The sequence below is a fragment of the Neocloeon triangulifer genome, unplaced genomic scaffold (genome assembly GCF_031216515.1).
Source record: "Neocloeon triangulifer isolate White Clay Creek 2 clone unplaced genomic scaffold, ASM3121651v1 ptg000003l, whole genome shotgun sequence".
Taxonomy (NCBI): domain Eukaryota; kingdom Metazoa; phylum Arthropoda; class Insecta; order Ephemeroptera; family Baetidae; genus Neocloeon; species Neocloeon triangulifer.
Window position 1 is genome coordinate 7,894,801 of NW_026775546.1, and position 11,815 is coordinate 7,906,615.

The 11,815-nt window shown below is 36.1% G+C and overlaps 1 protein-coding gene across 2 annotated transcripts in view; it reads left to right on the forward strand.

Annotated features, from left to right (window-relative positions):
* The window catches only part of LOC132192432 (glycine receptor subunit alpha-2-like), a 96,790-nt gene extending 87,818 nt beyond the window's left edge, over positions 1 to 8,972 (forward strand). The window contains exons 7-10 of one of the 2 annotated variants that reach the window (XM_059612395.1): positions 3,312 to 3,446; positions 4,143 to 4,372; positions 5,680 to 5,820; positions 6,425 to 8,972. In XM_059612395.1, coding sequence (XP_059468378.1) covers positions 3,312 to 3,446; positions 4,143 to 4,372; positions 5,680 to 5,820; positions 6,425 to 6,760 — 842 coding nt within the window. In that variant the 3' untranslated portion in view covers positions 6,761 to 8,972. The remainder of the gene's footprint in view (positions 1 to 3,311; positions 3,447 to 4,142; positions 4,373 to 5,679; positions 5,821 to 6,424) is intronic. The other variant, XM_059612396.1, reaches the window with a different exon arrangement.
* Positions 8,973 to 11,815: the final 2,843 nt, after the last annotated feature.

Below are 11,815 nucleotides of genomic sequence, written 5' to 3' on the forward strand. Positions count from 1 at the left end.
TCGGCTGCAGCCTCATTACATCCTGCCGGTGTACCCAAGCATCCCTCTCTTGAATTCCAGGCTGACTTGCAGCGGTAATTTGCGGTTGTTTAATACGGGAGAGAGGGCGAAAGGAAGATACATCTCCCGGCGCACATTATGTCCCAAGGTGGAAAACGACGTCGGGTATATCATCTCCCGTGATCCAGGAAGCAGCTAGGAATCAGATAGACGCGAGTTGAGACCGCCATTAGAGCTGCCAAGGGTTGTAAATTACGTTTCATTCGACGCTAAATTTTAGTGCAGCGCGCGCCTTCGGTTCGCCGCAAAACTTTACCTCAGCGAGCGATTTTATTGCTAATAACATAATATTTTATGTGAGCGCGCGCTGCTAAAAGTGCCCGGAGAAATTTATCGAGTTTAAATCCACTCTGGAAAATTTGAATTATTATTGCATCTATGGACTCACAAGCGGATTAAGGCGAATACATGCTGACCACGACCGGCTCCCGAATAGATTAGAGCAGAGCTCAGCTAGTATAATAGCCGTGCAGAGAGAGATTGGTTGAAAATGGCTAGAGTAATTTATGTCAACGGCTATGGAGGTAAACAACAAGAGATTATGCAAATCGGTCAATATTGACGCATTCTGTATGAATTATTAAATTATAATTTGGATATTTTTAGTCTTCACATACATATTTGTTACAATATGTACAAATAAACAAAAATAATAATAATATGTGAAACAAAAAAAACTTATTTTGAATTTTTCAGAGGAAATGTCTTGGAAATTTGAAAATTAATTTTTTTGCAGAATTTTAATACTTCTTTTCTACTATTTTTTTTTACTATACTAGTAAAAAAATTACTTTCATTACAATCTTTGATAAATCGCTAAACAACACTTTTGCTTGTAACAACTATACACATGGGACTTTTAAAATAAAATTATAGCTGTTAAGCCTTTAAAGTCAAATTTTTTATTTCTGTTAAAAATTTTGTTTTTTTAGTAGACAAGTTATTAATACGTTAATTTAAATTTATTTCTATTCAGGATGCAACGACTGAGCTGCCCAATTTTTGCAAAATTTGCTCTTTAGATCGTATTCTCGCGTCAGTTTTATTTCTGGCTGCGCGTGCTGAGGCAGCAAACACCAAAATTGAGGGGAGTTTGGTGGGAAAGCAAAGGGGTGCAAGAGTTATACGAGCACCTGATGCTGCGCTCGCCATTGAAGAGCGCGCGACTCATCGCACGCGCCCCACTTTTAACGCACTCTCAAATTCGGCTCTTTGCTAATATACACGTCTCTCTCACCCACCCACGCAGAATGAAAATTGCTCATCATCCATCTTCTGCACTTCGGGCGCGCATTCGACACTCGGCGAAGAATAAGGTGCGCGAAGAGACACGTTATTTTACCCGCAAACGTTGCACAAGATTTATGACCAGATAAATCTGGGGTAATTCGCTGCAGCCGCTGTAGCAGGGGAAACGTATGCTTAATGTTGCATGATTTGTTGGGCAGCCGTTCTCTCCGCGAGCAACATAATCGTTTTCTGCCTCTGCGCGTTAAATTCGTCTTGCAGCCCAAAACCGAGGGGGACTAACTTGTTACAATTCAAAGCGGAAAATTACACGTGTGCATAGCCAGTATCTCAACGCTATACATAAATCCGAAATGTGCAACAATAAACAACTTTATTGTGACCGTTTTTCAAAATTTTTAATAACATTCCAGTGAGTAATAAATGTTTGTTTAATTTATAGATTTTTAAAACTGCAGCGGAGAATTTTGGAATAATAAATAATCAAAACAGTCGAAAAGAAATGTGAAAAAGTTGCAAAAGACAGATAAGTGAAAATATGTTGTTCTAATTTAATAAAGTGTTTTTTTTTAGTCTAATGAGTCTAATATTACACAAAGAGAATCATAATTGCATATAAAAATTATATTTTTTGCCAAAAGAAACCTTCTAGAATTGAACTGTCTTTAAAAACAATGTATAATATGAGAGGAGTGATTTATTTCAACGAAATATTTCTTTTTATTTGCAAATAGAAATTCAACCAAAATAATCCAATTCCACATGATAACTTAATTGTCTGCTTTCCTCTGCATTCCAAAATTTCTCATAAATACAAATTACAGACATTTTAGCCAATTATTCAAATTGGAAATTTTCACCGCATGACAGTCGAAAATTCATCACAGTTGTAATCTCTTTGGCGCATCCGCAACGCAAACAATAACATTTGCAATTGAAAATCAATTAGACTTGTTAATAACCGCATAATACAAATCATTGGCCCGCATTGAGAGAGAGATTTACAAACAATCGAGAGAGCATTAAATCTGAAATTCAATTTCCAACTTTTGCGTGCAAATAAACACCTCGTCCGCACACCGCTGCCAAGCAAACAAGGTACAAAACTGCCTGCAGTCATTTACTGTTGCTCGACATCCGTAGGCATAATTTATCATCTCTCTCGGGATGACACTCCATACCAGCCAATAAATAATCCGAGAGGTGTTGCGAGCAGCATACACTGCACTAATCTAATAAGGCTGCGCGTGTATCAAACCATCACTCACCTGACAAACCAACAAACAGACTCGGGTGTAATTTATTGGCGCGCGCTAGCTGAATTAAAGGTTCCTGTCACGCTTTTCAATTTAGCACCAACGTACAGTCATGCTCAGTTACGCTCAAAACCTTTGAAAAATATACTAATATTTCAAATTCAAATACTCACATCTCAGGATTGAAATTCTTATAAGTTTTGGCGGTTTTTAAATTTACAAGTTTGTTCTTATTGACCCATACTCTACCAAATGAAAAGTTCATTAAGACTCAAATTATTTTTTTTTAATATGCTAAAATTAAAATCTACGAAATCTACCTGTTATTATTTTCCATTTGATTAATTACTTTTTAAATGTTTAGTTTTCAGTATTTAAGAGCTTATGTAATTTAAAATATAATTGTGCATCTCTTCTATTTTTATTTTCAAATTTCAAACTCTTTGTTACTTTTTTTATTGTTTATTTTCCGTATTTTCCTTTAACCCAAGAGAAAACAAACTAGAATATAATTCCAGCTCGTACTGAACCGCAAATCAAGTCGCATAAAGCCAAAGGGATCATGCAACGCGAAATTTTTTCCGCTTTTATGCGCTCTGCGCGCTTTTGTGTGACACTGACAGAGTCTTGCTTTGTTTGTTTGTTTTGATGCTTTTATTAAAGTATGCAAATGGGAATGCGGCGGTGGCTACAAAATTATTGTGGCTGGTGGGATTTGGCGGCTCATTTCGTTTCTTTGTCTCGCAGTGTCGCACACGACAGACGACCTGGTGTTCATCTGGGACCCGATTGTGCCCCTTGTGGTAGACGACCGCATCGAGCTGCCTCAGCTGGACATTGTCAACAACGCGACCGGCGATTGCACACAACTTTATTCAACTGGTACGTTTCAGAGTAACAAATTTCTAATATTTAAAAAAAAAATCAAAATTTAGAGAAAAATAATAATCCAACTATTTTATATTATTCAATTAGTTCGTAAGTTGTTCCAAATTTTACAAAGATTTGAGACCGTAAAGTTGACAAATATAATCCCTCAATTAAAATAACCAAATTTAATTGAAACACCCAAAATTGTGGGTTTTCTTACGAAAATAAATTTTTTTAATAATTTTGCAATTGAACAAATTTAAAGTTTAAGTATTTTAAATTCTTTGTTAAACCGATTGATGAAAATAATGCATAAAGATCATATTTCCCTCATATAATTTCCTTGGTTGCATCATGCAATTAAATTACAAGCTACTGTTTTTTGCTTGCTCAAATTATATCGGATATTATTATGAAAATGAACCCATGTAACTGTTCTTGTGCGAGCTACTAATAGAGCGAGGGTGGCTTCCCTCTCTCCATGTTGGGTCTGTTTTTGTCGTTCGGCTCTCGAGACATTTGCAGCTCATTTGCATGATGATTATTTGTCAGTCTGGTTTCGCTGGCAGTGCGCGGAACAATGCCGCCGAAATGATAGTCGGCGCGAGGACAATTACAAGCCATTATTGTTGGCCTGCCACTCGCGATCCCCCATTGTCAGCGCCGCTTTTTGCCCCTCGATTCGACCCTTTGTCTCTCTGGTTGCAGGAAACTTCACCTGCCTGGAGGTGAGTTTCACGCTGAAGCGTCGCCTCGGCTACTACCTCTTCCACACCTACGTCCCCACCTGTCTCATCGTCATCATGTCGTGGATTTCGTTTTGGCTCAAACCGGAGGCTGTGCCCGCCAGGGTCACCCTCGGGGTCACCTCTCTGCTCACCCTCTCCACGCAACACGCCAACTCGCAAAAGTCGCTACCTCCAGTCTCTTATATTAAGGTTTGTGAAATGACCACGTGCATTGTCTCATTTTTTTTTTTTTAACTCTGGAAACTGGAAAAATTGAAATCCGACGTCAATGGATTAAAAAAATTGTAAACTCTGAACCAGAGATTTATTGAATGATCTGTTCTTTTCATCTAAATGATTTTAATCTCAGGGAAATTATTCTTGATTACTACAAATAAATTTTTTTAGTTTTTAAGTTAGAAAAAAAATTGCTATCGCACTGGAATCCCTGAAGGTTAATAACTGAATCAAAATTTTGTTCACATTTAATTTTCAAAGAAAAATTGTAAGTTACACTAGAGGAAGCCTGATAAAAAAGTTGACATTTTGTGAGAAACGTCACACTCCAAAATTGAATTTATAATTTGTCACGAGTTGTCGGGAGCTTTCAGTAAATTATTGATCCTTTATTCTATTTCAAAAAATTATTGTTCATTTTACAAGTTGCTTTGCAAATTATTTTTCCATTCAATTTTCATGCAATTTCAAAAGCTTGTCGCACAGATTTCGATCAAAAGAGCTGTGATTGGACGTCGGGCGACGGGCGATAATTCCATTTCAAAGGCGTTAAATCGCACGTCTATAGAAATGAGTTTCTGGAACGACGTTATTTTTGCGTCAAACAGCAATTTGATGGGCTTTCATCCGCAGCACTGCTGCAGCTCTTTTTATCTCTAGGCACGCGCAGCGGGTGCAATATTTTTCCAATAATTAAAAACAGAGCGAGGCCACAAATCAATTTAACGTCCTCCTCTTAATCAAGTTGAAATTTTCCATAGCGCAATAAAAACGAATTTCCCTTTTGCGAGGACGGTTTCGCTAAAATCCGCGTTGATGAAAATTTAAGCTGCAAGAGGGGGATTAACAAGAGAGCTTGTCTAATCCTGAGCGTCAGGACCTCTTTCTTAATTAAAAAAAATATAAGGAGAGGGTAAACACAAACAAAACGGACCGAGGGAGAGTAATTAACCCCGGACCATTTGAGCAGATTTCCTGCTGACAGATCCTTTGAGTTTGGATAAGACAGGGAAGAATTTATTATGCCCTTCAGGAATGATTTAGAATGATGTTCTTGTATCTCTCCTTTTTAGTGCCGCCTCATAACGCGCTCTAACTGCGTTTTTATGTCCCTTTTATGCAGAGACGATAATGCTAATTCCGCATTTGGATTGCAAACTGGGCCGTTATCGCGCGTAGGCAACCGGCTTGACGCGCGTAACGAGCTGGCTGCATACGCGCCCGAGGATGCATAATGATCGCCAAACCCCTTGAAATTTATTTGAATCGGTATGTTGCAGGCCATCGACGTCTTCATGTCCAGCTGCACAGTCTTTGTGTTTTGCTCGCTGATGGAGTACGCCCTTGTCAACATCATACTCGGCGATCTGATTGACGACGCAGAGAACCCAGTCATGATAAGGAAGATGGTCAAGAAACTGGTGAGTGCAATTTCCTAATCGAATCCATTAAGTTATTGCTGATCTATTCAATAAAAGTAGTACTCTGAGCTTTAACAATAAATTGTTACAATAATACAATACCAAGAATAAGTTACTAGAATTGCAATTCTAAATGAAATTAATAACAATTTTATTATTTTTATAGGGATTTAAAAGGACTGAACCGGTAATTTTGTTTTTCTTTAAATTCCAAATGTAGACAAAATTTTGTTACTAATGAATAAATTGTGATCAATAAGTTTTGAACCAGGTGTTCATCGGAGGTTCAACTGCTTTTTCCGCCAGATGAATTTGAAGCTCAAGGAAGTCAGCCCTTATTTTAATAAAAAATCGGAATTTAATATTGTCTTTTGAGGTTCAAAATCTTCTGATGGAGGGCGAATCGCCCGGTTATGAATTTTTGGATCATAATTTTGACGTTGTTTGTAAAAATTTGTTAAATGGAATAAAAAATTAACTTGAATTTAATTTTTTTCGTGTAATAAAATTATTAACAAATTTAATTTATTATTTATTTAATGTGTATGGTTATCGTAAGTTAAACTTATTGCACCGAAATTGAACTAAAATTTGAAATTTTTAGCAGAGCCAATCTGGACAGGGAATGTCGAGCGGCGCGGGTGGCTCCAATGACGGCCCACTCGGCTCGTCGTGCAACAACCAGGCCAAGAGCAACGGTGGCGGCTCGGAGACGACCGAGTTGATGGGACCACCCCCGCCGCCGCCGCCGGGGCAGCCAGGGTACCACGGGGCGCTGCCGCCCCCGATCAGCGAGCGGCTGTGCCGGCAGCAGGCGCGCCACCAGCGGAGGCGCGACAGGGCCCTCTTCATCGACCGCTTCTCGCGCGTCTTCTTCCCGCTCTCATTTAGCGTGCTCAACATCATGTACTGGACCGTGTTTGTCGAGTACTACTACTAATACATGCGCCTCGACTGCTACAAAAAGACAATCCGTCGTCCTAGATTGAATACTTGTAACCTCTACCTGAAGCATATCCTGCGTAAATACGAAGTCACACACTAAACTTTTTTATTTTGAAAGAAATTTTTTCAACAGTTATTTGATTTTCATTGATTAAATAATGAGCTTGGTTATTTGAAGAAGATGGTTCACCGAAATTCTCCCAAAATTATTGAGTTCACTTTTTATCTTTTGACATAACTTTGGTTCTGACTATCAAATTTCATACAATTTTTACTAAATCAAAGCTATTTTTGAATAATTTGATGACAAAATTTGTGATTAGTTTAAAAGGTAAATAATTGAAATGGGTTGTTTAATATTTTATAATTTTTGAAATCTTGGGTGCCCACCAGTAAATTAATTATTAAAATCTTCCACGTAGCTTAAAATTTATAATGCATATAAAACGTTGATTTTTTTATCTTGCTTTGGTGACCCAGACTCATAGAATAGAAAAAATAATTAATAATCCAACTCTCTACATTTGCAACTATTTTTAAAATTTTAAAGTCACAATTTTTTCATTCCACTAGTTAATACTACTTCATTACCTAGATTTCAATTTGCATTTTTAGTAAAGTTTTTACTCGCCGAAAATTTGCATTTAATAACTTTCAGTGATATACTATAGAGTCGCCAAATTTTCAAAGATCTTGTCATATGGTTGTGAATGTAAGAATTCCATTTTTTTCTAATTTAAGTAAATGTGATGCATTTAAGCACATTTAAGTTAATAAGCTTTTTTGATAATACAATAGGTAATATATAAAAAAATCTCACAAATTTAAAAGACACAAAATATGGAGCAAATAATTACGGAGGAATTAATTACCTCTCAATAAATTGCAAATTTAACGCTTCTTGTTACTTCTCAAATTCGCTCAAGTGTAAACGCATCAATCTCTTCCCAGCTTAAAATCTCACTTTTTGAATAAATAATAATTTTTAAAACTAATCTACATTATAAGCAGTCGTCGGTCCTTGAGATTGACCTCAAAATAAATCTCTATTTTAAAACTATTTCCATACATTAAGGTATTCTGCGAAATTCTCTTCGGTGCCAAAACAATCATCATTAAACTTGCGAATTTTAATAGATTAGCTATTTTTTTCTGCGGTCAAAAAATTAACAAATTAAATATTATGTTGAAGCATAAACTGCTTTTTAATGCATAAAAATGAGTTTATTATTATTTGCATTATTAATATTGTTCATTTTTTCAAAAATATCTGCAAATGTTTATGTTGAATTTATTCAATCTCATTTTATTCGAAAGAATGTTATTTAAAGAAATTCAAATCTCAATAAAATTGTATCTAAATGACTAAATTGGTCATCAAATAAAATCAGGTGCTAAAAAAATTAGTGTAAATTTTACAACAAATGCTTCCTTTTGTTGCCAAACATATTCGTCTCTGAAATCAAGAGTTTTAAACAATACAAAAATAATGACATTTCTTATTTTTGTGGAAAAAACTGGAAAAACCTACTAAAATTTGCAAGTCTATAAATAATACACAAGCAACACAAAGTAAACCCTCATTATTCATTAGTTTGAAATTTTCTTAAAACCCTGGCGAATTTGTAGTTTCTCATTTCAAAGTAGTTTTATTAAATTGTCTACGCATCTTAGCAGCTCATTGTCTCAATAACAAAATAACATGCATGTATTTTCAGTACAAAATGGTGTACTTTGTATTTTCATCGCATTCAACCTTGAGCAAAATTTTTATACCGCAAAGTTATATAAATATGTAACATTCTAAAGAATCAAGTGGATTCCCCACAGGTGGGGGATGTAATTTAATCGAGAGAGATAAATTCGCAGATAAATAAAATATAGATCTCCTTAAATTTAAGAATAGGTTAGGAAATCTTCTTTAACAATAAAAAACGTGCTGAAATAAGTTTCCGCATAATGCTCAAAAGTACAATTTACAAAAAAAATAAGGTTTCAGTCTTTTTTAACTTTAAAATTGAAATCCTCTCGCATTTGATCCTGATCCCTTACCAATTGGAAATCGAATTTTCAATCGAAGTTTTATGCAATTTGTGTAAATATTTAAACTGTTCATAAATCAGAGGAATTTATTACTGTTGTGTTGATGGATGTGATCGCTGATTATTGTTGCACTGTGTCATAAGCTCTTGATTGTTGTTTGTAAACGAAAATAATAAAACAATTCACACACATGAGAATCGTGCAATGGGTTACCGAGGCTTTAAAATCGCGCTTAGACATTATTTATGTTAAATGGTGTGTGAGAGAGAGAGGGTGGATTTAGCGCGCGCGAGAGAGAGATTATGCAAAATGTTGGCGCAAACTTTGGACCGCGCCAGAGAGTATTTGGTGTTTTTTATTAATAGCTGTTGATTCTGTAGTTCCATTATGGCGCTGTTGACAAAAAAAAAGAGATTTCTCTATTGAACACGTATGTATATGAAATATTGTCATAAAAATGCTGTAAAATGAGATGTGCATGACATGTTAAACGGACTTTCCTCTCTGCAACTAATGTCACGTTTAATTACACTTGTGGAGATTCGGAGCAATCAAAACTCGGCTCTGTTATTATGGATAATTGCTACAATAAAAGAGATTTTACCGTCAATATTTATTCCTGTTTTATTATTTGTTATACTATTCAGGAATGCAAATAAATTTATTATGCAGTACAAGCAAAGGTCAGATTTATAGTTTCAAGTAGTTTTACGTTTATTTATTTTTACAGGGACGAAAATTTTCAAATTTGCTTGTGTTTCATAATTCTGCTAATTAATTCAGAGCATAAATGGAAAGGCTGGAGAACAAGTTTTGTGAGGGGCGGTCGTGTGCTTGCAAATAAACCTAATTACAAACTTTAAATTGAATCGCGCCACGTGGTCGGCAGCGTTACTCATGAATAATGCAGAGCCCAGCGCTGCAAAAGGAGGAAAGCAATAACGAGTAAATCTGCACGCAAGTTTGTTGCTGTTGCTAATTCGCCGGCCAATTACTCACTTTGAGCGGCGAACAATTGCAATTTGAAGCGCAGGTATCCCCCTCGAGAGCGAAGCCAGCTTATTAGCCGACTTTTGCAAGGGCAAATGCATTTACCCTCGACGGGGTTGCAAAACTCCGTCGGACAGATTGATGCAGCACAAAGAAGAACTTATTTGCAGCCCAGAAAAAAATATCATTGCTGATTCAGATCATCAAAGCATCATATATGGCCCATTTAGTCGCTATTTTGCTTTGATTGTTGGTGATGAGAAATTCCGACAATCACAATAAAATTTACAGAAAAATTGGGCTCTAGTCTAACCATTCTCTCTGCCTTTATATTTTTAAGGATCTGAGGAAATGTATATTTTTATATTGCCCTGACATATTAGTTAATTTTCATTTTATTTTTCTCCTAACAAAACTTTGCCCTCCAGCCCTGTTCTTATAAATTTGAAATTTAAAACTACAATTTTCCCACTATTAATTATTTACCAAAAGATTTTCAAATGAACAATTTACTCAATTCAAGAAAACACCAAAACCAAGAAGAGAGTTTGGTTTGGCGGGAAAGAAAAGTGACTTTAGTGTCAGCTCTCACCGACGTGATTAATTGATTCTCTCAGATTAGAAGTGCGAGAGCTGCTCTGAATTCCGTCGTCGTTCAATTAAAGTTTGCCGTGTCTTAATTCTTTATTGTCAGCAAGCCGTACGCGTCTTGCTCGGCTGGTCTGATTGAGCGGCGGCGCTTCATTGTGTCCCCGGCCGCGAACGAAATTCACTCACTCACAGTCTGCTGCTGGGGTGAATTACACACCCGGATTGCAGAGAGCTTTTTTGCACCGCCCGCCCGCCCCCGTCGGGACAAAAAGCAACGAGAAGAGGACAAATTGACGTCAAAAGGAAAGTGAAAATGTAGTGGTGCAGAGAATGAATAGGCCGATGGAATTTTTTTCTGCCTGTCATCAGCCACCGTTCAAACGTCGCAGAGTAATGGAGCTCAATTTTCACCCCCGCACCAAGGTGGAGCACCCCATTATGGGCTCGCTGTTGTTGTTCGAATGATAATAAAGACTATTCTCAACTGCACTCCCGTCAGAACTGTGATTGTGAAAAGACAGAAAATTATTTGTATTTAAAAAGTTTTATAATTTTATCACTTTAATTAAAATTTTTTTACACTTTTCATTTTATTTTGACTCTCTTGGCTCGGGAACGCATATGTTTCTGTAGAAGTCGTATAAGTCACAGTTCAAGATCTTTTTTTGTAACCTGATTAATTATTTAGTTTGTCTGCCAAAGTACATTGCAAGTATTTTTTTTTTTTTTTTTTTTTTTTGTTAATAAGAATATAGCGAAAAGCTGCTCAATTTAGTACTACACAAGATATTAAAAAATGACAAGACTTATTAATTTATTTTTCAAGATATTTAAATGGTAAAAAATGTGTATTTTTAGTCCTTCTTACGGGTAAAGAACTTAAAGAGCAATAACTTTTCTCCTGTTGACCACATGCCAAGAGTGAGTCAAAATAAAATAAAAAAGTCAGTTATTTTTATAATTTTAATAATAATCCTTTTTATTTTTTTCCATTGAAATTCAAGAGTCATGTGTCACATAGAATAAGTTTTTATGAAACATATCAAATTATGCAACAACCAGCATCCAGTAAAACTAATTATTGCATAAATAAATTTTCATTCAAAAATGTAAATGTCATTGAATAATTTTACGATTTATCCCACTTGAACTATAAACTATAAAACTATTATGTAAATTTTAAAATCTCATGTGTTTATTATTTGAATTTGATAATTAAGGAGAAAAAATATTTGTCCTCGCGATCGGGAGATTTGTTTTAGTTGACATTGTCAATTATCAAGAGACCTTTGTTGACAGAGGCAAATTGGCATGGGGCGCTATCGCAAATATTTGGATTGGGCGGCGTCGGGTGTTGGCGCTGGCGTCCAACGCAAGAACGGACGGTGCTTGGCGAACGGTGTAGATGGAGGGGCGGTCGGCGGCG